At 52.6% G+C, this 25643-nt stretch overlaps 2 protein-coding genes across 10 annotated transcripts in view; both read right to left on the reverse strand.

Moving 5' to 3' along the window:
- The window catches only part of MRC2 (mannose receptor C-type 2), a 93152-nt gene extending 85335 nt beyond the window's left edge, over positions 1-7817 (reverse strand). Inside the window, exon 1 of one of the 2 annotated variants that reach the window (XM_069786710.1) lies at positions 7651-7817. In XM_069786710.1, coding sequence (XP_069642811.1) covers positions 7651-7741 — 91 coding nt within the window. In that variant the 5' untranslated portion in view covers positions 7742-7817. The remainder of the gene's footprint in view (positions 1-7650) is intronic. The other variant, XM_069786711.1, reaches the window with a different exon arrangement.
- An 8116-nt stretch (positions 7818-15933) lies between these two features.
- TLK2 (tousled like kinase 2) overlaps positions 15934-25643 on the reverse strand; it is a 44478-nt gene continuing 34768 nt past the window's right edge. For all 8 annotated transcript variants that reach the window (XM_069786716.1, XM_069786713.1, XM_069786715.1 and 5 more), the window contains 7 exons: positions 24718-24809; positions 23663-23752; positions 23005-23174; positions 21369-21507; positions 20124-20235; positions 19025-19132; positions 15934-18644 (listed from right to left, as the gene is read on the reverse strand). In XM_069786716.1, the coding sequence (XP_069642817.1) occupies positions 18471-18644; positions 19025-19132; positions 20124-20235; positions 21369-21507; positions 23005-23174; positions 23663-23752; positions 24718-24809 (885 nt within the window). In that variant the 3' untranslated portion in view covers positions 15934-18470. The remainder of the gene's footprint in view (positions 18645-19024; positions 19133-20123; positions 20236-21368; positions 21508-23004; positions 23175-23662; positions 23753-24717; positions 24810-25643) is intronic.

Below are 25643 nucleotides of genomic sequence, written 5' to 3' on the forward strand. Positions count from 1 at the left end.
TCTTTTGAGCAGGACCAGCTCAGAGCAGCTCTGCTCCATCATGTCCTGCTCCTCCTCCTCCTCCTCTTCCTCCTCTGCAGAAGAACTGTGAAAGCAAAGCGAAAACCTACACTTTCAGCAAGGATGCTGTCTTGTCCCAGACACGCAGACACCTGGATGCCGCCTCTGGCTTACTGGTATGAGTGTAGAAACCAGCTGGTGCTATGAGACAGTGTGATGGTGGGGGTGGTGGGGAGCTGGGGCTGAGAGCGAGACACTGGCTCTGCCCGGAGAAACGTTCTCCTCTCCCACGGGAGAAATACTGGGATGCTCGCCCTTCGGCACAGTGGGAGAAACCGGCCTTGGCACCGGCAGCTGAATGCAGCAGAGAGGGAGAAGCTGCGATCCTTTGGGGCAGCCCTCAAGGGAGTTTTTACACCCTGTGCCTGACTCGAGGTTCTTTTTTTTTTTTTAATTAAAAAAAAAGCAAAATTTTTAGCCAGCACAAAGTCTGAATTGAAGGGAACTCAGCTCAACCCTTCCCACAACAGCTTTACCACTCCATGGCAAATAAGGAAAGCTTCGCAACCTACAATTTTGGAGAATGTGGGCAGCACTAGATGAGAGAAGTGATGGGGATGGGGAGGCTCCAGGGGACAGAGGTGGCTGTCGGGTGGTGGTAGACACAGAAAGCACTGTGGCACGGCATGGACGGGTGTCCTCAGCACCCTGCCCCGAGTGCGTCCCAACCCAGCCACCCACACCAGGACACCCAGAGCACCCCTGCTCCATCGCGTTTGTCACCCTCCCGTCACCAGCAACAAACGCAGGAGCAAATTTAAGAGAGGACTGAAGCTATGGCTGGACCCCGGTCCTGGTTATCCCCGGCTGGAGCAGCTCCAAGGCTCTGGCCGCGATTTCATCCGACCGCAGCCAAAAGTGAACGTTGGCCCCAGCATGGCAGTGCCGCTCTGGCTCTGCGCCCGCATCCCCTGCCACCCACTTGGCTCCTCTGCGAAGCTCATCGTGGCACCCACTTGACGGCAGAGCCCTTCACGCAGCTCTGGGCCTCAGCCCCATCCTGCAGATGAAGGTGCTCCCTGCTTGGTGCTCTCGCTTGGGATCGCCCTTTATTTGGGGTGTCCTGAAAAAACCAGCTCCAAGCCCGCTTGTGCAGGAGGCTGAGCACACACAGAGCAATGGGGACGATCCCCTCCTGGAAGGTTTCTGTGCTGCAGACACGGCCACAGATGTGGTTTGCTCCAAACCACCCATCAAAGGTAGCAAATCCTCAAAGCCTGGTGTGGTGCCCCAGCCACAGCAGCAAACTGGGCTCCGCTGGGGCTCTGAGACCCAGGAGCTTCTCAGGGGCTGCAGACCGCCGTGCAAGGAAAGCAAACTTGCTAATGAACACCTTTGTTTGACTTTGGGAGCCCATGCAAAAGTTTTACCCATAACATCCTGCAGCAAGAAACCCACCCATCACTTGCATGGTACATAAAGAAACCTCCTTTCAGCCTGAACCTCCTGGTTTCATGTGCTCTCACCCACTAGAAAACAGGGCACACCAGCCCCAAGCCACCTGCTCTAAACCGCCGGCTTTTCAGCCCGTTATTGCTGTCCGAGGGTGAGCAGCAGCTCTGAAACCCACGCCGCACGGCTGGAAGAAAACCTGCGGGAAGTGGCAGCTCATTCACAATAAACAAGGTGGGATGCACCAAGCTCGGGGGCAAGATCAGCAACAGAGAAGCAAACCCCCCTGGAATAAAAAAACAAACAGAAAAAGAGCCAAAAAGCATTGCTCGTCAAATACAGGAGGGCTTCACCCAACAGAGTGAGCCTCTGCTGGGCTCAGCGTGCACAGCCCCGCAGGAGGGGAGGGAACTGCTGGGATGGGGAGAGAGCCATCCCAAAAATTCACCCTCCAGTGACATTCGGGAGTGCAGGACCCCAGGGCTGCATCCCAGCATTGTGCCCAGCTGGCTCTGCTGATGGATGCTGCAGGGGCACAGAAAAGCCCCCAGTTCCATCTTAAATTCTGTATTATTGGATGAAATATTCCTCTGGAGGAAAACCCCCTTCCTGGAAAAAAGGTCCCAGCACAGCCCGGCATTACCACCCCTGGCATCCGCGCCCCCAGCCGTCACTCCAGGCGCGGCTGATGCCATCCCCAAGGTCTCAGCGTGGAGAAGAGCAAAAGCATGGCCATTGCCATAAAGAGCAGCAATTTTTGGCCCGAGGAAGGAGCCTGTACATCCCTCCGAGGGCTGAGAAGGGGAAGTGGTGATAAAAAAAGTAGCAGCTGTACCTGTGGGAGCATCCCCGCTGCCATCGACCACGGGGTACGAGAGCAGCCCCAGCCTGCTGGGAGGGCATCGCTGCTCTACCTGCCCCCCCGAGCTGCTTTTGGGCATTGATAAACACTATGCAACCCCTTAAAGAGGCAATTCAGATCAATAAAAAAAAAAAAAAAAAAGGGAAGGAAATGCAGACTACCAGCAGCCGCAGGGCACGCCGTGAGCCTCTGGCTCCGGAGGGGGCACAGGCACTGCTCCCGTCTGCTCGAGAACCGATGGCATACACCAACCCACCGACCTCTGATGCTCCTAAAATAGCAGTTTGCATCAAAACACCACTGCTGCCCGACGTCCCACAGGCTCGCCCCAGGCCAGCACAGCCCTGGAGATGGACTGGGGCCAGACTCAGTCAGAAGCAGCTCTGGGTGCTCCAAGCCAAGCTCCAGAATAAAAGATGGGCATTGTTGTTTTGGTTTTTTTAAAAATAAACCTCAGGGAATAAGGAGCAGATCTCTTGTTACGGGGAAGAAAGGGAAGCTCCTGATGGCCTGGTTGAGGCTATGAAGCAGCAGGACCTGCACTTGGAGCCGAAAAACTCCTCTTGGCTTGCCCAGTGGCGTGGAGAGAAGCTGCTGTTTATACGATGGGAGCCGTATGAGACAAGCTCCTTACTTGGCCACGGCCACGAAGGCTACCTACCACCCTGCTTACTCTCTGCTGCCTCGTAAAGATTTTGGATGGGGTCCACATACCACATTTCAGCCTCTCTGCAGACATTAAAAAGCCCCCTCTCCCCGCACCCTGCCTGGGATGCAGACAAAATGCATTCCACGGGGGACGATTGCCTGTGGGCAGCTCAAGTGACTCGCCCACAGCTGTGGCAGGGGACAAGGGAGCCAAGAGCCCCCGCATCCACCCGCCGGTACCCAGCAAAAGGTAGAAAGATATAAATTTTCCCCAAATTTCCCCCAGACCCGCTCCAGGCTCCAGCCCCGCAGCGGCCATATGTATCCAGAGGTGGAAATCCCAGGTTTGCCGACTCCCCGGGAATGCAGAGGGAGCAAAGCAGCACCATCCATCTAATGGGCTCCAGCTGGGATGGAGGAGTGTGATGGACCCCAAAGAGCACAGCGGGGAGTGGGGAAGGACAGGGGTCCCCCAACTGCCACCAGCCAGATGATCCCCCCAGGACACGGTGGCTGGGCTCCCCGCGAATGTCCTGTCCCACATACGTCTTCTCACCTGGCCACAAAATCCCGGCAGCGGCAGCCTCGGCCATGTCCCAGGGGATCGCTCTGGCCTCGGCTCGTCTGATGACTCCCAATTTGCTCACCCTGAAGCATCGCCCACCAGCACCGCAGACCCTCCCGGTGAGCAAATTCACGGGACAGCCCCGACACGTGTCCCCAGACACGGTTCCAGCCCAGTTGGCTGAAAACTACCCAATTTTTCAAAACTACTCAAGAAATTTCCAAAGAAAAGGAAAAAAGATCCAGAGATTTCTCCTCCTTTGTTTCACCAGCACCATTCCTGATATTAACACCCCGAGCAGTGCCATCAGTGTCTCAGGACAGCAGAACCCCCATTTCACCAAAACCAAGCACATTTGCACAGTAAGGATCAGACCCTGGTGTCCCACAGCCTTTTTTTTCTTTTCTTTTAATTAAAATTATTAACATGAAGCTTTTCTCACCAGGTGCTCTTTGCTTGCCTCGTGCCCAGCACTCAAGGACAAGACTCAGGTAAATGGGGCCATTCCAGTAGATCCCAAAGTCACCGTGTCTAGATTCAGGCAGAGGGCTCGATCTCCCCATTCCCAGTCTCAGCACCATCCTGCAAACACGCTATTTTACACGGAAAATCCCATTTACGTCCCTGTTGCGACAGCACGAGGTGCAGCGCAGGATTGAGCTCTCGCCGTGATAGGGACGAAGGGAGCATCCTGCTTGAAAAATAATACTCTGTGCCCCCTGCCAACAGCCAAACCTTCGCTCCTGGGCTAAAGTGCACTCCCAAGAATTTGCAAGTCGATCCCCTAATCATTTTCTAATCCTTAATTAATTAAAGATGGGTCCTTTAAGAAAAAGAGCATCTGTGTGGGTCTCTTCTGGGCTTGAGCAATCTTAAGAATGAGAAAAATGTCGATGCTCCGCAGACTCGGCACAGTTCAAATTAATTAAAATCCTGCTTCTCGGCTGCATGTGAAGAACAAAATTTTACAAATCGCTTAACCAACCTTTCGAGGAAATGGCTGGGTCGGGATGGGCTCGAGCGGGCTGCAAGGGCGGCCGCCGCAGACGCTCCCACCCGAGAATTGGCCGCACTCGATGGAGCCGAGCAGGGTGCGATGCAGCACCAGGACCTCCGGCAGAGCTGCCGACGTGGGCAACAGCCCTTTGCTGCCCTTCTCCGAGCACCGGCCGAGGTACCGGAGCCAGAGTCTCCCGCTATGGATTTATCAGCCGGGAAAGATGATTTAGCAGACAGCAATTATAGCCCCTCAGCAGCCATTTGCTTTGATTTCAGGGCAAAAAGTTTCCCTGGAAAATATTTAAGGAAGAAGGAAGGCAGGAGCATGCCTCTGCCCTGCAGGGAGAGGTGCAAAATCCAGCCAGAAATAAAGCCGAAGAGAGAAACCTGCAACGTGGCTTTAGCCATCACCGGGACCTCACGCCTGAAAACACGTTCTCGTGTGCCGGCAAGGTGTCCCCGGGGTGGCACCTTGCCCTGGGAAACCTCCTGGGGCCACCACACCGCGCTGGGTGGCTTTGGGGGGGAAGGGACAGTTTTGCACCGAAGGCTAAATCTCTTTTGCTTTTCATTCTTGTCATTCTTGCGCAAGCGGCCATCCCTCGCCTCGTCCCTCTCCCACCCGGCTGGCTGCTGAGGCTGCAAGTGTGCCGGGGCGGCGAGGTCCCCGGTTGTCCCCTGCCAGGCGCGGCCGCAAAGCCGACACCTCCATCCCTCTTTCCTGCTCCCAAATAATCCGAAGAAGATCGAGTTATGATTTCTTGGAGCTGCGTTTGCCGTGCAACAAGCTATTTCCATTGCAAAGAGGAAAATGGGGGCGGTGGAGGGGGGGAAGCTTCATGCAAAGGCTGCTCTGTTTGTTTTACAGGCTGTAAATTCTTCCCTTCGCCCCCTTCCCCTCGCCACAAAGCCGATGAGGCAGCTCCTGCCGGCAGGTCCCGCAGTGGGCACCGGCCAGGTGGAGAAGCTGATCCAAAGCACTGGCAGCGCCACGTCCCTGCATCGACACGGGAACCTCGTCCCGCCTGCAGCCACCGTGGGACGGGAGCTGCTGCCTCAGTTTCCCCACAACAGGCACGTGGGTGCTCAAGCGATGCTGCAGAGGTGGTGATATCTCACCGAGGAGCCAAAAACCTCCTGCCAAAAGCCCCGCTCCGGCTTCCCAGCTGTCCTGGAGGCAAGGATTTGGCACAAACCCCTCAAGGAAGCGACAGGTCCCCAGGGAAAGCAATGCCGTCTGCCGGGCCAGCCCCCGCTGACAGCGTCCTCGCAAACAGCACTCGCTCATGGGACTCCTGCAACCGACCCATCCCGATCCCAAAAATCCCAGCCAGGATCCTTTCCGCGCTACAAACCCAGCCTGGTGCTGGGGGACCTTGGATGTGGCACCCTCCATCGGTGCCATCCCCCTTCGCCCACTGGGACCAAGCCAGGGCTGATACTGGGGAGATGAGCGGAAAAGTGGGGACAGGGTGGGGGGGGGAGAAGAACCATGGGTGCTCGCACCCACTCGCCAGCAGGACGCTCAGCACGAGCAGCATAACACCATGGGTTGGAGGCAGCTGAAAGCCGCCTTGTTCCTCACCCTGCCCCGGCGCGGGGTCGGCTGCCACCGCGCTCCCGCCGGGACAGAGGTGCCTCTGTCCTCGGGCTCGCCAGACCTGGATCCCACCGACGTTTTTCAGGGTGAAACAGCCAGACTCGATCCTTACAGGTAGCTAAAGCCCAGCTGAAATCGAGTTGCTTCCCTTCAAACCCTCCAAAGGAGAAATTCATGGCCCTCAAGAAAATTACGGGGAGGTTTAATGGGAATTTGGGGGTTCAGCTCGGATGTCTCCAACCAGCAGCAAACCCTGGGAACCGCTCTTCTGAACGCCCCGCGGTACGGGGGTCTCCTTCCCCATCGCCTCCTCCTTTCTCCATCTCTCAGATGAGCAGTTTCTCCCGGCCGGGCGCCTCCGGAGCCGGGGCTGGACCCCTCGCCCTGGCACCGGATCGGTGCCCGACGGCATCGCACCCCAAAAGCGACAGCGACCCCATGCTTGGCCCCGGGGCTGGTGGGGAAGAGGGGAAAGCGGGGGGCAAAGAGCGAGGGGAGGAGGAGAACAGTGCCCTCCCATGCTGCTGTTTCCAAATCTGCTTTGGATTTGCTAAACGTACTCTAATAAAATAGGCCAAGGGTTTACGGTTGTTATTGTTCAGGCAAAAGTAGCCAATTTTGCCTTTTTTTTTTTTTTTAAGAAGTTTTCTCAATAGGGCCAAATTAATCCAAGGAAGCAACAAAAGCAGTTTCTCGCTTCTGTGCTAGACTATTCTGGGGTAAAAAAGTGTCTCAAATGGCAATTCCAGGGGCCGTCCCAAGGATCCTCAGGCGTCTGGCACATGGTGTCTTCAGAAGGTTTTTTAAAAAAAAAAAAACGCAACCCATTGCCTTTCTTGTGAGAAGTTACCAAAAAAAAAGAAGGAAGTCTGCAAACACCCACTCGGGCCCCGATCCCGCGGGGCACTTTTCTATAGGTTTAACACGCCGGGATGCGGGGTGGGGGGGTTGGGGAGGGGGGGGGGGTGTCAGGATGGGAAAGGGAGGAAACCTCCAACAAAACTTCGGCTCCTTCCCGACCTCCCCCTCCGCGACCTGCCCTCCCCGGGGAGACAAAAGGCCGGAGCGGGGTTGCGGGACGCTGCGGGCCGGCGGCCGCCCCCCTCCACCCCCGGAGCCGCCCTGGGCCCCCCCCCGCCGCGGGCGGCCACGGAACCGTTTCCGCCGGACTCGCCAGACTCGCTGCGTGGCCGCACGGCGCGGGGAGTTAAAAAAAAATAATAAAAGCGAGCGTCAAACGCGGCGGAACGGGGAAGAAAACACGGCGCGGCGAAAGCGAAGAAAACAAAACGCGGCGGAACAAACCGCCACCGGAGGAGGATGAAGTAAAAGAAACCGCGATAAAAGCAAAGAAAACATTCCGGGAGGAAAGAAAGCGGAGCGATGTAAACCGCGCCGGAGCGAAGCGATACCCCCCCCCCCACCCTCCCCGCTACCGGGGATCCTGCCGCCCCCCCCCCCCCCCGCTTTCTCCCCAGTAATGATTTTAAGGGGGGGGTAGGAGGAGGGAGGCGTCGGTCCCACCTGGGTGCGCAGCGCCGAGCACCAGCTGGAGGCCGAAGAGGCAGCAGAGGGGGGCGCGGAGGGGCCGCGGTCCGGCCGAGCCGCCCCCCATGCCCGGAGCTGCCCCGCTCGGCTCCGCTCCGCTCGGGGCCCTCGTTGCTCCCTCACCGGGGCCGGGGGGCGGGCGGGGAGACGGAGGAGGAGGAGGAGGAGGAGGAGGAGGAGGGACACCGAAAAGAGAGAGGGAGGGGAAAAAGGGGGAGGGAAGGGGAAAAAAAAAAAAAGTTAAAAAAATAAATTAAAAAAAAATCGTGTGCGCCGGCCTCAGACGCTGCGTCAGCCGCGCTGCCCTCGCCGGTGGGCCCAGCCCAAAAAAAAAAAAAGAGAAAAAAAAAAAAAGAGAGGAAAAAAAGAGAAAAAAAGAGAGAAAAAAAGAGAAAAAAAGAGAGAAAAAAAAGCGGAAAAAAAAAGCGGAAAAAAAAAAGCGGGGAGGGAGGCGGGGGTTGGGGCCGGCCGGGGGCTCCGCCGAGGGGGCGGCTGCGGCCCGGGCACCGGGGAAGGGGCGGGGGGGGGGGGGTGGCCGGGTATGGGGGGTGCTCCCCGTCTTGCTGCCCGGTGTAGGGGCTCGGCGGTGCTGCTGGGGGGTTTGGGGAGGATGTTGGGGGGGATTTGGGGGGGTTAGGTGGGGGTTGGGGGTGAAGGGGGATGTTGGGGGTGAAAGGGGGGGCTTGGGGGTGATGTTAGGTGAGTTTTGGGGGTGAAAGGGGGGCTTGGGTGTGATGTTTGGGGGTGAAAGGGGGGGCTTGAGGGTGATGTTATATGAGTTTTGGGGGTGAAAGGGTGGTTGGGGTGATGTTAGGTGAGTTTTGGGGGTGAAGGGGGGCTTGGGGGTGATGTTATATGAGTTTTGGGGGTGAAGGGGGCTTGGGGGTGATGTTAAGGGGGTTTGGGGGTGAAAGGAGGGACTTGGGTGTGATGTTATATGAGTTTTGGGGGTGAAGTGGTTGGGGGTGATGTTAGGTGAGTTTTGGGGGGTGAAGGGGGGGTTTGGGGGTGATGTTGGGGGGGTTGGGGGCAAAGGAGGGGTTGGGGGGTGAAGGGGTGCACAGCCTGGTGCATCCCTGCAAACCCCCGGGGAGGGCTGGGTCCCCCCCGCACAAGGGCCATGCAGCATCCCCTGCACCCCAGGCAGCCCCGGTGCCCCCAGAGTAAAGCCGAGGGCCCGTGGGAGATGCCCACAGTGCCGCCAGCCCCACGTCAGGTCTCGCTGTGCCGCAAGCAAACACCTTCCCCTGCCCCGGACCTCAGCGTGGGAATCCGTCTCTGCCGGCGCGAGGAGCCAAGGGCCGCTGCGAGCTGCTGGCGCGTGTTTTCGGTTGCACCTCTGGGTGCTCGGAGGGGTTATTTCAGCCCAAGTACAGTATTGCTGAGCCAGCCCAGCTGAATCCTCCTCCATCCATCTCTGCGGCACAGAGCTGGGCAGCTCCCGTCTTACCTGTGGATGGGGGAATGCTGAGGTCGGACACAGCTCATTGCACCTTCCACTGTGGGGCTGTTGGTGCAGCGCTCCAGCCTCATGGTACTTGCTGAGGAGCGTGGGGTGAAGAGCATCACACAGTATCCAATGTAAATATATCCCATACCCAAGAGCTGAATATAAAAGGCTTTTAAAAACTTTTAAATGTCTTTTAAACTTTTTTTTTTTACACCTCCCCTCCAGACAGGCCTGCCCAACCTCCCAAAAGCCACCCAAAGACGGCAGCGTATGTGGAAAATGCTGGAAATCAGCATTTTCCTGGCTTTGTACGGCCGTTGGGCGGTTTCTGTGCAAGGAGGCCCACTGCAATGGGAGCCACATGGGCACCACAGATTCCTGCTTGGGGGGGTTTCTTCGGTGCTAAAAACCATTCGCACCTTAAAAACCACCAGCACCGAACCAGTGCGGCTGCTCACACCTCCCCAGAGGTCTGGCTGGAGGTAACACGTCACCCCGAGGCACCTGGAGAAGACTGAAAGTCGCAATTTGCTTCAAACAAAAACCCCAAATCCTTGAAACCTGGGAGGAAAAAAATCCCATCGGGCAGCCAGGCACTGGCTCGGCTGGGCATCGCCCTGCCCGGGAGCTGGAGAGCTGGTTCTCCTCCATTTCTGGAGTGATCGAGAAAGCTTTGAGTGGGGAGGTGGGAACACTTGCGGCACAGTGCAAAGATTTGGTCCCAGCGATGCGGACAGGGTGATGCTTGCGGTGCCCATCTCGTGGGAGCATCCCTGGGGATGGAGGAGCCTCACTTCTTCCTCGAGCTTCCTCTCGATTTGGGCAGGACATCAGACCTTGACATGCAAACACTGACATAGAAAAGTCAGGCGAGACGATGCTTTTAATCAGCCCAAGATGATGGCAGCGCTTCCTTGAGCAGGGGAGCAGGATCTGGCCCCGAAACGGCACGACGCAGGGGGATGCATGTAAGCCAGCCACGTGTTTGGCCGTTCTTGCAAAAATAAATGAATCTATTGTTTCCCAGCAAGGCAGGAAGGACCTGCAGACCGGTGCCAGGACGGGCTTTGGGGATGCAAACCCTCCGGGGGGGGGCCCAATTAAGCACATCAGCATCTGGCCTGTTGGGTTTTTTTTAAGCCAGGGATTATTTTTTAATTGAAGCAGCGCTGGGAGAACAGCCTCGCTTGCCTTCCACAGCTGGACGTGTGCCGGCGGCTGCCCGTGGGTAGCGAACACAACAGCCCAGAGGAGAGGAGGGAATTGCCCAGATCCTTGCTCCCATCCCTAAACCTTGGAGACCACTCCTGGGCGACGCCACCCACCAAAGTGCCAGCGGCTGGACGCGATGGAGCCGTGAAGTCCCACGAGTGGGACCCTCCATCCATGCCGGACAAGCCTGAAAACCCTTTTCCGGGAGGCAAATCCCATGCAAAGGAGACACGGCAGAGTCAAAAGGCTTCGGATCCCATGGAGCATCACCGCCTCCTGGCCTGGTTCACCCCATGTCTTGGAGGCCCCTACGCTGCATGTGATTAGAAGATAATTAGCACTTCCTAATAATTAATTCCTCCATTGCGGGCCAACAGCTCCTCACCTACTCTCCTCCTAATCCGGTTTAGTACCAGCTGAGTTGCTACTCGTTGGAGTGGATCGGGAGGAAATGCATTTTTCCCTTTCCCTGGGATGTTTCCAAGCTGTCTGACCTCTCTGGCCCTAAGGAGTTGCTGCCAGACGAGGGGACGCGGCCGCGTGTAGGGGACGGCCGACTGTGCCGCCGGCCATGCTCTCGGAAGAGCTCCTTGCACCGGGCGATGGATGGGAGCGATGGGCTCGTCCCGGGCTTAGCCAGCCCTTGGGACGTTCAGCATCTGTGGCCGATTCCCGCAGTCGGAGCATCTGTATCTGTCCCCTAGCTGGAAAAATAAATGCTGGTTTTTTGGCCGAAGCAACATACCATATGGGGAGTGGTCGCAGTGGAGGGGCTATGATGAGACAGGGTGAAACAACATTGGCTCGAGTGAAAGTCACCCTGCAGAAGGATTTGGAAAACCTTTCCAGAGATGGATCCGTGCCACTCGCCCACCTTTGGCCGGAGGTCTGCCCTGGTCAGGAGGACTGGCAGAAAATGGGTCAGTCAGGATGCTCAACTTCCCACAGGTTGGAAACTAAGTGTCACTAATGAGCTGTGGGATTCGGGATGGGAAAGAAAAACCCAGATTTGAAGCTGGGGTGCTCAATGGCAGCAAGGCACCCTGTGAGTACTAAGTCTGGGGCTGATACAGGGCACGTTTAAAGTTTGCTTGTGCCAGAGGCATTAGAGGACAGGATCTGGGGACCCACGGACCACGAGAGCAGTGGCTGTAGCACCAGGCTTGAGGGCAGATGCTCTGGAGGAAGGATCTGCACCAACCCACCAGCCACCTCTGAGGACTGGCAGGTCCAAAGGGTCTATTTTAGAGCCCAGAGAGGACATGGGGGTACATTATATGACCAGGGAGGCCACATGTCCTGCTCCATTGTGCTCTTCCAAGGATGTTCCCCCCACCCTATGGCTCTCCGCAGGACTGGGGGGCTCCAGGAGAACAGCGCTGGAGACCAAAGCCCTGCCTTGCAGGCAGTGACCGTCGAGGGGCTGCCGGCACCACGGACGCTTTGCTTCGCTTCGGCAACCGCAGCCGGGGACCGCCCGCACGCCGGGGACCGGCAGCACCTGCCAGGCTCCGCCGCGAGCTCAGCCCTCCGTCCGCGCCGCCTTGGCCTCATCCTGGCCTCCGAAAAGGACCGGCCAGGCCAAGATCAACAGCCACCTGGCAGGAGCTGCCGCGCTGAGGTCACTGCTTAGGGAAGAGGCCGTCTTGGCGTCTGCTGGCTCCTCTCTCCCCCGCGCCGGCAGCAGCAGCAGAAGGCGGCCACGTCGCTCTCCCCGTGTTGGAGACAGGAGGGGGGACGGCCAGGGGAGCCCCAATCCCAGCGATGGAGATGCCTTCGCCCCCCGCTGAAGCTCGCTGCCGGGCTCTGTAGAGAGGGGTGGTCTGCAGCCCCCTCGCTGGGACGTGGGGCTTGACACGTCCCCTGGCGTGGTGGGGAAATCCGCATGGGAATACGGCAGGGGACTCGTCCCCAAGGCACTAGTTTGTATTTGCACCCTCCCGCCCTGAGGACGAGCCTGGGGGCTCAGCTCCTCCACGGCCCCAGGCATGTTGGTGGCCATTGGGCGCCCGGGGTGATGCTGATGCTCCCGAAGGTTTGGTTTTCCCAAGTGCCGATGGGTTTCGTGCTGGGAGAGGAGTCTCAGTGCTGGTGGTCGGGGCTCCACCGGGCAGGGGGGTGTCGGGGAAGCACCCTCGCCTGCACTGCAGTTTGCTCCCCGTGTTCCTCGCCTGAGCGCAGAAACACAGTATTTAAGATCAGCCCCGGCTTCGCTCGACACCCAGCTGCGGGTAGAAGGATCCCGGCCAAAAAGAAGGGCCGTTTCCCTGCCTCCAAACCGAGCGTCCCCTCGGCCCTTGCAAGAAGCAGACGGGGCTTTGCCGGCTGCTGGGGTCCCTCCAGGGGCTCGGTCAGCCCCAGACCCCTTCCCCAAATCTCTCCCCAACCCCCTTCCCTCCCAGCACCGCAAAGGGGGTCCCTTTGTGGGTACCCCGCGCTGAGGCTCTCGGGGCTCTTTACTGCTCTCTCTTCTGCAGCCCTTAAAAGTCAGGCAAGTTCAAGCTGCAAATAATTTATTAAAACCAGATGTGCTCGCTCAAAGCTGCCACGAGGAATCTCAGGGCGCTCCAGCCCTGGGAGGGCCAGCGCCGAGATCCCTGCCCTTCCGCCGCGGGGGCGAGACGAAGCCAGGGGCTGCCCGGGGAGCAGCACTGCCCTCTGAGCCCGCTGCCTCTCCTTCCTCCCCAGGGCTCCTGGAAAGGAGCAGAGAGGAATTCCAGCCATTTGCAAGAAATTCGCCTTTTAGAAAAAAACACTTTCTCTGCATGACTCAAGAGCAAATTAGCAGAGCTGGGTTGCAGAGCGGGGAGGGAAGGCAGCTGGAGAGCGGCGGAGGACAGCACATCCCGAACGGCATCTTCCTCCTGCTGGAAGCAGGGATGGGACCGGGGAGTGGAGATCCCACCCTGTCCCACGGCCCTTTCCAGCAGGAGCAGCGTGGTCCAGCGGCCACACAGTTGGCCCCAGATGCTTCGTTTCCACCTCTGCCACTGCCTTACCTCGTAGCCATGGGCACGTCCCCTTCCACCTCCGTCCCTCACCGGTCCCTGTAGCCTGAAGGGCTTTTGGCATCAATCCCAGCCGGTCTCCTGGGTTTGGGTGCGAGCGGGTGGATTTTCAGGATTAGCAGGAGCTGGGATGAGCCAATGCTGAACAGAGCAGGTTTTGAGCCCTGGTCTCGATGCGGAGCTGAGCCAGGCCAAGAGCGAGGAGGTTGCCGACACGGCAGCCCGTGTCCCGTGGACCCCGGCCAGCGTGTGCTCGTGGCTCCCACGCAGCTGGCAGCTTTGGTCAAGAGAGGACACAGGGCTGAGCAGTGCTCTGTTTTTTTTCTTCCCGTGAATGCAAACCAGAGCCAAGCACCTTATAAACCCACTGCCTGCGTTCCCCGTGGCTGCTCGAGTGGGGATGAGAGATCTGGCCTGCACACAAGGCCGACTCTTCCCGTCTTCGCTCTGCTGCTCCCCGCAGCATCCCTGGCATTTTTAGCTCCATTCCATGCGTTTTTAGCTCCAGCTGGACCACAGCACCCCTCTCTGCCCCATCCCTGCAGCCCAAGTAAAAGCAAATGGGAGAGCAGCTCCGGGCCAGGGCTGCCTGCGGGCTGGTGAGGCTCATCCCACACCAGTGGGGCGGATGGTGGCTAACCTCCGTTTTCAGGCTTTACTGGATCAGCCTGAAGCACCGAGCCTCCCCTGCGCTGACCCAGCAGCCGGCCAGCGTTTGGAAATGAGGAGCAACAGAAACACCGAGCTGCAGCCAAAGGATGGAGGGAGAAGAAAAGGCTGCGGCAACCCATCCCATGGCAAGATGCGGGGCTGGGAGCGAAGAGGAGCACGGAGGAGCGCGCGGAGCTGGCAGCAGCGTGCGGCTCCTCACCAGGCAGCACGCGCCAGCAGCTTTTCCCGTCCTTTGCACCCCCACGCAGTTAAGGCATGAAACGAGAGTGTGTCTCAGCCCCGGTCCTGGCTCCTGCTCCCTCACCCGGCACAGACAATAGCGTCCTTGTGGCAAAGACCCACGTTCCTGGGTGTGAACGTGGCGAGGGGAGGCCGAGGGGCTCGGCGTTTGCTTGGCCTCTTGCCCCCCACCCAGGGTGATGGCCGCGGGGCACCCGGCTGCACCCAAGGGCAGCGCCGGGGCCAGGGCGCAGCCACGCGCGGCGGGGGAAATTCAGGGTCTCGGTGCAAAAATTTGTCGGCGTGTGGTAGAACGGGCACCTCTGGGTTGGGTGGGGGTCAGGACTGCGCCGGGTCCTGCTTCCATGTGCCGCAAATCTCCTCTCCCGCTCCGTGCCGGGGGTGGGAAGGTTTAAGTCAAGGCTGCTCGAGCCAGGCTCGCGTAGCACCCAGAAAATAACATCCTCCGGCAGCAAACCCCAGGGAGGCACTGGCAAGCGGTAGCAAACCTCTTGTCGAGGGTTTGCCAGGTCACAAAATAAACTGGGACTGGCCCATTTGGCAGAAGGAAGCTCGTTTCATAGCGTGACTCCTAACCGCTAACGTAGGAGGCGAAGCATCCAGCGAGGCAGCCCCTCGGTAAGTCTCATTCCTGCTGGCGTCAAGCTGAGTGTGTAATCCTGCGTACATCCCTGCTCCCGGGCACGCCATGCAGGCGTGGTGGGTACCTGGCCCGGAGGCCTGACCGTCACCGCAGGATGCTTGTGCATTCGCTGCTGAAACGCTGCCGCCGCCTCCCCCTGCCCAAATCTGTGTCGCATCATCAAAACTGGCACCAGGGGCTGAAAAATAATCAATCGCAGCAGTGGGGAGGGAGCTGAGCTGCTCTCGGTGTTCGGTTTCACTCGCGCTCAGCCGAAAGCTGTCTTTAACTTCAAGTGCAGCAAGGGTGACGTCAGGTTTGCAGCAAAATCCTGATCCCCAGCAACTCTTCCTCCAGAGGAACGGGGCTCTGGCAGGCAGGTACGGCCCCGTTTCACGGCAGGGGTGGCCGGGAATGCCCCGCACAGAGGTTGCAACACGCCTGCGGAGGAGCTGGGCATGTGAACTGGCACTCCTCAGTTATTAGTCCAGATATAAGCAGACTTGACACCTTCAGCTGCCAAGGTCCTTTTTCATTTTCTATTGTATGTTTTTTTTAAAGCTGACAAGACTCAGCCATAAGAAATTAAAGGAGCCGAGTTTCTCATCGCTGCTCAACACTGTTATTCTGGATGACCGAGAGCCTCGGGTGCCCACCGGGTTGCGGCTGGTAGGTTGCAGCCACTGGCTCTCAGTACAGCCAGCCAGGGCATGGGTGTTCGACACAAATTTTCATCAACTGACACAAAAAAGGTGTTTTTTGTGTCCTGGACATATATAGCTTCTAAAGGCAGCTGCTACTCTGCTGGAAACGAGGGACAAACCCACCTCAGACGTCTGTCTTGATGTTCTAGAACAAAATCAATGCCAGTAATTAAATAAAACCTAGTAATTTTCAGCGATTCCCCCCTCTGATGCAGAGATCTCACTGCTCCGAGCTGTTGAATGCAACCTTCCTCCATCCTTCCTCATCTTGTCCCGCATCACCTCTGCACAGCCACTGCAAGAGAGCTCGTGCCAACACTATGAAGAGCAAAACAGGAAGAGCCAAGCAAATCAGTTTCTTAAAACTTATTTTAATATCCATGTCTCATCTGTTGGGTAGAGCCAAAACAGTCTGGCCTGGTTTAAGTTACAAATTCTTCATACACTTTTCTTTAAGTAAATGAACAGTGTGGCAATAGGGTCTGTTATTGGAAGTGAAACCCATATTAACAAGGAAGGTGTCGCAGCCAGAATTCTACCAGGGTTCTTCACCGCTATCAGCCCTGGGAAAGCCCAACGCTGTCCCCAGGCCCCTGGATGGGTGTTGCACAGCAGGAATAAATGCATCTGACACAAAACTAATCACACCCACAGAGATAGCACACACTGTATGTCCAAGAAACAACGGGACCGGGATAGAAAAAAACCCTTTTAGAATTCTCCCTGATGCAGACAGACACCAAATCATCAGTTTCAGCAAACAGGATGAAGCATCAACCCTGATTTCGCCTGACAGAGGCTGAATAGACATGTTGAACTGCTGCTTGTTAAACAGTTAACTTCTGGAATAGAGCAGTAGGGATGGAAAGGGCTAAGAAATTATGGCTGAGGATTTAAAGATGCAGTATTTCTTGTCTTTGTTTAAAACACTACAGTTTAGAGACCACCTTAATGCAGCTGCAGGTGAATACATCCAATTAAAAGCCCAAGAGTCACTACAAAAATAGTAATGAAAATCAGAGCAGCAGAGTTCTTCACTTCCCAGGTCCATTGCTTAATTTCAACAGACTCCTCCACTTCTCAATTAACCACGAGTTCCTGATCAGGTTTAAGCAGTGTATTTGCAGATGATGGCTTACAATAAGGCAGACAAGTGGTAGTCCTCTCCAAAAGTGCATGACAGAGAACATCACTTGCCATGAGAACGCCATTTGGGTACCGAGCGCCCCAAACAGCCCACACGCTGCCAGAGCTGTGGGTACAATCCTGGAGGTGCCGCGCAGAGGATAGTCCACACCACAGTGGTCTGGGTATTGGGTTAGGAAGTGGGCACAGGGTAATTTGTTTTTTAAACAACACCCTGAGTTGCAGTAGTGCACTGCTCAGCTCCCTTCTGAGACAAACTTTGCTCTTGAACACTGCATCTTTAAATATTTCTGGCTATGAACTCCTGCCACATGTTAGGAGCACTCCAACCTGGCTGCCACATGTTCAAGTGCTGTGCTTTTTGTGTGTGTTTTCAGTTTTCCTTCAATGTGGGGGGAAAAGGGGGCAGAGTGGGGACAAGAGGCTTGCGTTTCACAGCAGGCAGACTCCAGCTGAAGGTGTAAGACCCCTCCAGGCAGATTACAGAAGGGAGACAAGAATAATAATTAGGGTGTTTGCTCCCTTCAAGAACATTATCTCATTCCCTCTCATCTGAAATTGGATGCAGCGATGGCAGCAAGTTAGGAAAGTCAGCAAGTTTTAAAAGGAAAGTGTTAAGAGAGAGAGGAAGCTTTGCTGCCAAGTCACCTAACTGAGAAGAGCAGACAAGTCTTCAGCTTCGGATTTTTATAACATGAACAAGATATGTACAGTACTGCGTGAGCACAGATCACACCTGTGATCAACTGAGCTGTGCTCTGATTCTTCCCCGTTTGCTGCCTGCCTTTTCAACAGTCAACAGATATCATGCTCACGAGAGCAGAGAGCATGTCGTGAACATGTCAGGGTGTGTCTTCAAAAAGAACAGCACTTCAAATAAATTAAGAAGGCGCAACTGTTGTGAGAGCTATGAAGCAGCAGCTGAAAACCTTGTGGCAGTCTGAGCTGTGATCCACTCTGATCACAGGAGATCTACGCAGGCCTGTTCTTCTATGGGCTTCGCTGCCCTCCTGAGAAGGTGAATTATTCATAAGAGGCCACCCCAAGGGAGCAGAAAGCTGCACCATCCACAGAATGGACACTGCCATGAACCTGCTAATAAGGGTTTCACTTTCAGACCAGAAAACTGTTTTCTTCCAAAAAATTGTTATTTTTAAAAAACTGAAATTAATTAGGGGTAAAACACTAACTCTAGTGCCATGAACAGGCAGGATCAACTTTTTTCCCCTCCAAAGGGCAAAGAGTCATATACCATCCCCAGCTGAACCTTGGTGCTTCGAGCTTTTCAGGAGATGTTACCTAAACTTTATTAAAAGAAAAAGAACAATGTTTAAATATCAACACTGGACTAGCCCAGTCTTTTTCCAAAGTCCACATTCTTCATATGAAGCACACACGGCGTCCTGGATTCCCCAAGGCTGCATGTTCAGAAGTTCACAGTACATGGAACCATGTCTTTTTGTATTTTCTTGAGTTTCCCCTCCTTGCTCAGAGCAGCCATCCTTTTGTGGTCATTTACTGGATAAACCTCAAGCCATCTCCTATCCACATGGCTTGGCCTAGATGCCGAAGGTTTTCTTGATGAGAGTTGATGTTGTCATGCTCTATGGATGGAAAAAAGCAAGAGAAAAAAAGCACCTGGTACAGGCTTCTTGAGACCCTTGCGGATTCCTCTATTCCAAAGCTGTTTCTGAAAGTCTTTTTGCCGGTTTCTCAAGCAGTTTTTGGCCTATTACACTGTCTCAGTTTGAAGAGCTGTTATTGGATGATCCAGAGGTTGATGCAATTGCAGCTCCAGCTGGGCTGCTTGTAGATACAGATTTGCGGATGTGAGGCAGCAAGTATGGGTCACAGGCCAGCTGCTGGACATCTATCCGATCCTCCTTTCGGTAGGCCAAACAACGTCTGATAAATGCCTGCAGATACCCCAAAGGCAAAACAAGAATTAGTAGACGGACAGAAACAGGAAGCTTTCTTTGACAGATAACTCTTTGGGAGCGGGGCCAATCTGACAACCCCAGCACTAAAATTCCTTCCCCAGTGACCACAGAGACAGCCCAGATCCTACACCAGAAGCTCATCTTTTATCAGGAGAAAGCACGGGCAGAGGCACACCCTGCACTCTGTTCGGTTCTCAGTCTGACAATTACAACAACGCAAAGCCACTGACCACTCTGCAGGAGGCAAGCATTAAACACAGAACTCTTGCTGGTTTTAGGGAAACCAAGAGGATGGAACTGCCAGTGCCTACCACTGACATACACAGTGCAGTCAAACTCGCTGCAAGAAGATTTACCTTTGCTTCTGGCGTGACTACTGGCTTTGGAGGGAACTGCACCTCGGTAGCTTTCAGAATTGTGTTCTCCTGCAGAATATCTTGTTGTGACTGGTTGTGACCGAAGGGCTACCAAAAAAAAATGGATGACAGTTGTTAAAGGTTGATGACAGGCCTTAAAAAACCCATTAACACTACTGTTTATCATCACTTGACATCAGCATTTTTCCGGGCAAGAAGCCCATGAATGTTGTGAAGGTGCTACAGATTCCAGGCAGATGAGCAGGACACATTGCTCCTGTGCTTAAACTGAACAAAAGGGACCAAGCTGGAATGTGCCCAGCGTGTCTCCAGCTCAGACAGAAGGGATCTCCACCTGCTTCCACTCCTCGTAGGTCAGCTTCAGCACGTGCAAGAGGGCCTTCATCCATATAAGCTCACAGGAGATTCACCCACTTCAATCTTTGCTGGGCTGGTTCTACCATTTATCTGACTGACAATAGTAAGCAACACAGCGTGTTTGTCAGCCCAGGCTTTCACCACACTCTGCTACCAAGGACTCATGAAAACAAGAGTTGATGGAATCCTTTTCCTGCTCCAACCTATTTCTTCTGTTGTCATAAAACAGATTACTTTTCTGAGGACAAATCACCTTTTCCTGATCCAGACTCTTCCCTTCCAAAACCCATCCTAAAAACTTCTGGAGTGGGTCTTTGTACCTACTTTTTTTTTCCTAGAACACTTGCAGCTGTCAAGCAGTACCAAGCTCGACAAAGACTTAGTGCATTGAAAGCGTCACAAAACAATGCCAGAGCACGAACCACAGGTGTCTGGCCCCGAACGATATACTTGTCCTGCCCATAAGGCCTCAGTGGGAACATGCCCAGTGGAAAGAGATGTTCTGCACAACATTGCTTTTGAAGGAAGTCCCAAGTAGAGCAAAACACAACCTAGTAAATTCTCCCCACTTCATTAACATGGACTCTGTCTTGGAACTGATGGCAAGGAGACAAGGCAGAAGCACCTTCTAAGCCTGGGGAGGAGAAGGAAGCAGAAGCCAGGGCTGCCTCCCAAAAGGTTTGGGAATCACCACTAGGAAAGGAGGTAAATGCCTTCTTACCTTTCTGCCATAGAGACACTGATAGAAGATGACTCCCACTGACCAGACATCAACTTTATTTGAAATCTTTGGAGGTTCTTTCCCAACCACAAAACATTCTGGTGGCAAATACCTGATTAAAAGGAAGTGACAACAGGTTATGAGCAGCATCTTTAAATACTTTCAATCATTTCCTTTACAAAAGGAAGGAATGAGCTTCTGTGATCAGGTGTTTGCTTGGGACTCGAAGGACCCAATTTCATCCCTGTGCATCTTCAGGCCAAGATCACCAATGCATACCCCTTCTGGGAACAGTGATCCCCAGGACTCTCCAGACACTCATGGTCTAAGCTAGTCAGCACAGTCAGTTTCTTTTCACCAGAGCACATAACATAATCCCATTTTCTTTTATCTTCAGAACCGGTATTTGTTGTTAAAAGGGCTTGGCCAACAATTCCACAATAGAAACACACAGCCAAAATACATATTTCTAGAAATACAACCCCAGATGCCACGTCCTAGTTAGAGATGCTCAGCCTTGCTCAAACTACAGTTAGTTTCATTTTTAGGAACAGAACAAAACTGTACAATACAGAATGCCTTAACAAACATTCCTGTACAGCTGTTGCCCATAGTGACAGTCTGCAGCTTGGGTAATATTGAAGAATCACATTCAGTGGCACTCACCGTAGTTCTTACTCTCAGTCACGGGCGATGCAGTGACAACACCTGGCACTGAGGATAAAGTATTACTGAAAACATCTTTCGTGTGACACTTGAAAGAGAAGCTCTGGCTATAGACAGCACTGTGAGATGTACATCTTTTGTGAGAGCTAACTATGGATTTTCACCTCATTTCAGCGGCATACTCTTTCGATGTCCCTGATGTACCTGAATTTCCATATAGGCATGGTACTCTCCTCCTCCTTGCTTAAACTGTTAGACAGTGCCATTATGGACTGTGAAATAGCAGCCAAGCTCCACTCCAGAGCTTGCTATCTCAGCAGCATGCAGCATATGCAGTTTTTCACCAGGCCCTTTGGATAAGAGATGGTTTTCAAATGTATAAACACTAACCCACTGAAAAGTACAAAGCTGCCAGCCTCAAGAGGAGCTGTGTGACAACAAGAGCAGTTTCCAGGGTCTCAAACCTCTAGTGTCTCAAGCTGTCACAGACAATGGCAGTACATACAGAGATGACAGATCCAAAGCTGTTTATAAACTGTTCTTGATCTGTAACTCGCAAGTGCCCCAGGCGACGCTTACCAGTAAGTACCAGCCCCCTGCGATGTCAGTTCCATGCCGTCAACAGAGTTGTAGCTGTCATCATCCATGATTTTGGAAAGTCCAAAATCTGTGATTTTTATCTCTCCACATGCAGTACCATTGACTAGAAGAATGTTACCTAGACAGAGGAAGGAAACAGCCCCTTAGGATACACATGTAGCAGGAAAAAACAAGAATAAAATTGCATTGAACTCTGGCACCTTCCACAAGAGGACAAGGAACCTACACAGGGAGCTGCAGCAGCCTCGGGTAGATGTTTTAACACTCAGTACCCCAAGCTCCAGAGACAACTCGGCTCCCACCAAGTGCTAGAACTGATCTGCCCATCCTTGAATGACCCAGTGGCCTGACATTACTTGGAGCCTCCAGATTCTGAGCCCTATTAGCCAAACGAGCTTGATGCCCGTGCTGTTTTGACCCCTCCCAAAGGTCCCGTTGGAAGGGCAGGTCAAAAAGGAGGATTAAGGAGAGAAATACACATACACACTTATGACTCATTCTGCCCAGAAGTCCTGACTTGCCCTGGCCTCTCAACAAGCCAGAAACTCTCTCCTTCCTGGCAGCACTCCCCAGTGGCTTTCTAAGCTCAAAAAGGACAATTACTGCTTAGGCAAGAGTCTCTTACAAATCCATCAAGGATCAAGAAGTCAGATCATCACTGTTTTTCTCAAAGCCTACAATAAAGCAGCAGAATCGTGCGTGATGGCAGTGGATGAATCACAACTTTAGACAACTGTAGGCAGAGCTCTGCAGCATGCTCAGACAACATGATAACAGTTGGCAGCTGGGGGAAGAAACAGGGTCACTAGAACTAGTGCAACAGCACCACCTCCCGTACAGATTCCTCATGCTGATGCAATAAACCACATCACATACCAGTTACACAATGCTGATGAAGTGCCATCAGTACAGGGAGACAAGCCAGGGATAACTGCCCAAAGAGATGGCTGAATTTTACTGCACTAGGGAAAAAAGCTATGTAGCCAATATGCATCACCCCAAAAGAGAACACTTCCATTTCTCCCCTCGTTACTCTGCCCAATGGTAAAGAGAAATCTGCAACAACATTTAGACAGAACCTTCTACATGGCAGATGCTACTGAATCCAAAGGCAGACCTGAGCAGTTTGACTGTATGTCCTCAGCTTTGCGAGCTGCCACACAATACAAAAAACTGAACACTTCCAGGTTAGCTTCTGCCACCAAATTTTCAGGCAGATGATTACAGAAAGAATAAGCCAGAAGAATGGGAACATGAAACACACTAGTAATTATGGGAACCTTTATGAAGCAATAACAGAAGCTCTCAACAGCAGAATACAAGCAGGACATTAAGAAACCAAACACAGACACTTGGTGGTTCAAGGGCTCATTCTGAACAAGGAGGCTACTTTTTCTGGAACGTTACTTCCTTGTTTTATGTTGCAATTCTGGGAGACAATATCCTTTTCACAGCATGTTCTACACATTTTAGTTTTTTTCGTCTTGCAAGTTAGTTTTCCCAGACAACCCTGTCTCCTTTTTGCTGTCTGACCAAAGTAAACTTCCCCATGTTACTTATAACCCATTACCTTTAGTTAGCATCTTTAAGCACGTCAGCTAGCAGCACAACATACCTGGTTTAAGGTCATAGTGTATGATGGGAGGTTTGATTTCATTTAAGTATTTTAAAGCATTCACAATCTGCATGATAATGGATCGTGCCTCTTTCTCCGACATTAACTTGTGCTGTTTCAGGTAGAAGTCCAGATCATTTCCCTCACAGTATTCTAACACTGTACAAAACCTGAAGACAAAACAGTAGTTGTTGTAATTAAGGCACCTGATGGAAACCAGAACACTTTGTTATTGCTTGTCTGTAAGACTCACCTATTTGGTCAATATATTAAATTAAGAGTCCTCCAGCCTATTAATCCCTTTCTAAAAATAAGCTACTAGGAGCACAGTCCTCAATGCTCAATAGTACAAAGGTCAGAGATCCCCCATTAAGTGGTAGATCCAGAAGCGGAAAGCTTATCAGCTGGGGCATTTGCCCAGGCCAACAAAGAGTAGGATTTACTAGTAAAGCACCACATCTGACATAATACAGCATACTGGTTTGTGAGCTAGCATCTCTAGAAAACCAATGTATGTTGAAACTGCCTCAGATCTCTGCAACACAGTCTGTCACATTGGTGTGGACATTCTCTAGACTCTCCTGTAAAGTTTTAAGAGACCAAATACTTTGTACTGAATGGGTCAAACCAAGTCAAAGGACACAGCAACATAACTTACGAGTCAGTATCCAGCGAAAAGTAGTCATATAGCTTAACTATTCGAGGATGATCCAGTTCTTTGTGAATTCTGTACTCTCTACACGCATGTCTGAAAATAGGAAAGTCTGAGCATTAGTCATACAAGTGACTTAATTCTAAGTTCTGCAGATAGCGAACCCAGACATACCACACAGCAGTCCAACTTCAATCAAACCCATGCACATTATTCAGACAGCTTAAGAAAAGGCAAGCAAACAAGGAACAGCACAGTACAGATCTTGAGAACCACAGAATCTGAGTGCATCTCAAATGCTGGCAATACTACAAAATAACTAATCTTGATTAATGGTACTGCTTGCCAAAATAGAATAACCTCATAATAAAGTTAAGGGATCCAAGATAGCTGAATACAAAAATCAGCAAGTTCTAGAAAAACTCCATAATGTTCAACAGCCCAATTTCCAGGCTTCAAATTCAGCTTAGTTTGTCCCAGTGACACGTTGGGGAATTAATATCACAGCTTTATCTTTGGAGCTCTGTCGAGAAGGCTTGGCCGTCATTCTGCAGAGCTTATCTAATCCATGGCATTAGGGAGCAAGTGTTACCAACAAGAAAAGGCTTCTTATACCTCCCTTCTAGGCCATGACATAGGTATAGTCCTAATCATCTGTGAAAGGATTAAGTATTCTAGGAAACAAAGAGAAGGGGAAGGCTTTCAGGGAGCACAATGCAGGTGTGTACCTGGAAGATGGGCATGAACAGCTGTTTCCCACAAAAGCAGAGCTTAGACATTTCAGATAAGAGAAGCCACTTTCTTCATAGAGCACTACTGGTGCTTTAAAACTTTGTGCTGTAGTGCTTATACAAAACCATGTGTGTGTGTGTGTGCGCGTGCACACATTTAAAACATTTCTAACTTGACCATAACTTTTGCAAGTAGCTACTGGGACAGAGAGTGGCTTTGGAAGTGTGGCAAAACACAGGAAAAAAAATGGCAGCCTGTTTGCAGGCACTGGATAACCAAACACAGGAGGAGTATGGAAACATGGCTGGCTGCTTTAGAGCCTTACTTACTTGTGATAGTTTTCTTTCTTCTCATCTCTCCAGTTTTTATTTAACTGGTGTATTTTCACAGCTACATACCTCTGTTCTGTTAAATCAAATGCCTGCAGAGAGAAGAGCTGAAAATCAGTAGGAATCACAACTTCAAGTTAATACTGCAAAAGCAGACAAGCTCTAGCAAACCAGTATCCCCACCCAGGAAATAAGCATTACAACATACTGAGTGAAGAGCAAACCCACATTTTGATGTAATTAGTTTCACTAATGAAACCAAGCAACTCTGAAAACAATTGAATATTCTGTGCTTTGATCTGACCTTCCCCATGGGCTCTAACTAATGCCGCATTTATTCTGACATTTTACCACCAGAGCTACAATGGGATCAGAAAGGCCAAATTAGAGAGTTAATCACACTGGGAAAGACCTTGCCATTATTCCCCCAAGCCACCTAACTCATTTTCTACACTCAGTTAAAAAAACAACCCTAAACCCAAAAAACACACAAACAAAACATACAGAAGATTTTCAATATGTAGTTTCACACTGGTAGCTCAGCTCTCCATCTTGGAGCATAATTTTCAGCTTATTTAGAAGCTGGAGAATTCAATGGCAGAACTGCATAAATCTTGTGCCGCATTTTTCCCTCGTGTTTCTTGCTATTTAGGCAGTCTTTAAAGAATGGACACTGCAACTGTGCTCTTGGAGAAATGCAGAAATTTCTTACCTTCTCCGAGAGCAGCAATAGCTAATAATTTATAAGACGGGGCAAAATTTTATTGTAAGCAGACAAGGATAAACTGTGACCATCTCAAAAGTTGTATGCTTAACTCCTAATGCTCAATAGATTGGCCAAGACCCTGGAGAAGAAGGGCTAAGCATTTCTTCGTTTTAATAACATAGTTACAACTCTTAAGTGCAGTCAGGTATAAAGCATTCAT

The sequence above is a fragment of the Haliaeetus albicilla genome, chromosome 7 (genome assembly GCF_947461875.1).
Source record: "Haliaeetus albicilla chromosome 7, bHalAlb1.1, whole genome shotgun sequence".
In the NCBI taxonomy this organism is placed as follows: Eukaryota; Metazoa; Chordata; class Aves; order Accipitriformes; family Accipitridae; genus Haliaeetus; species Haliaeetus albicilla.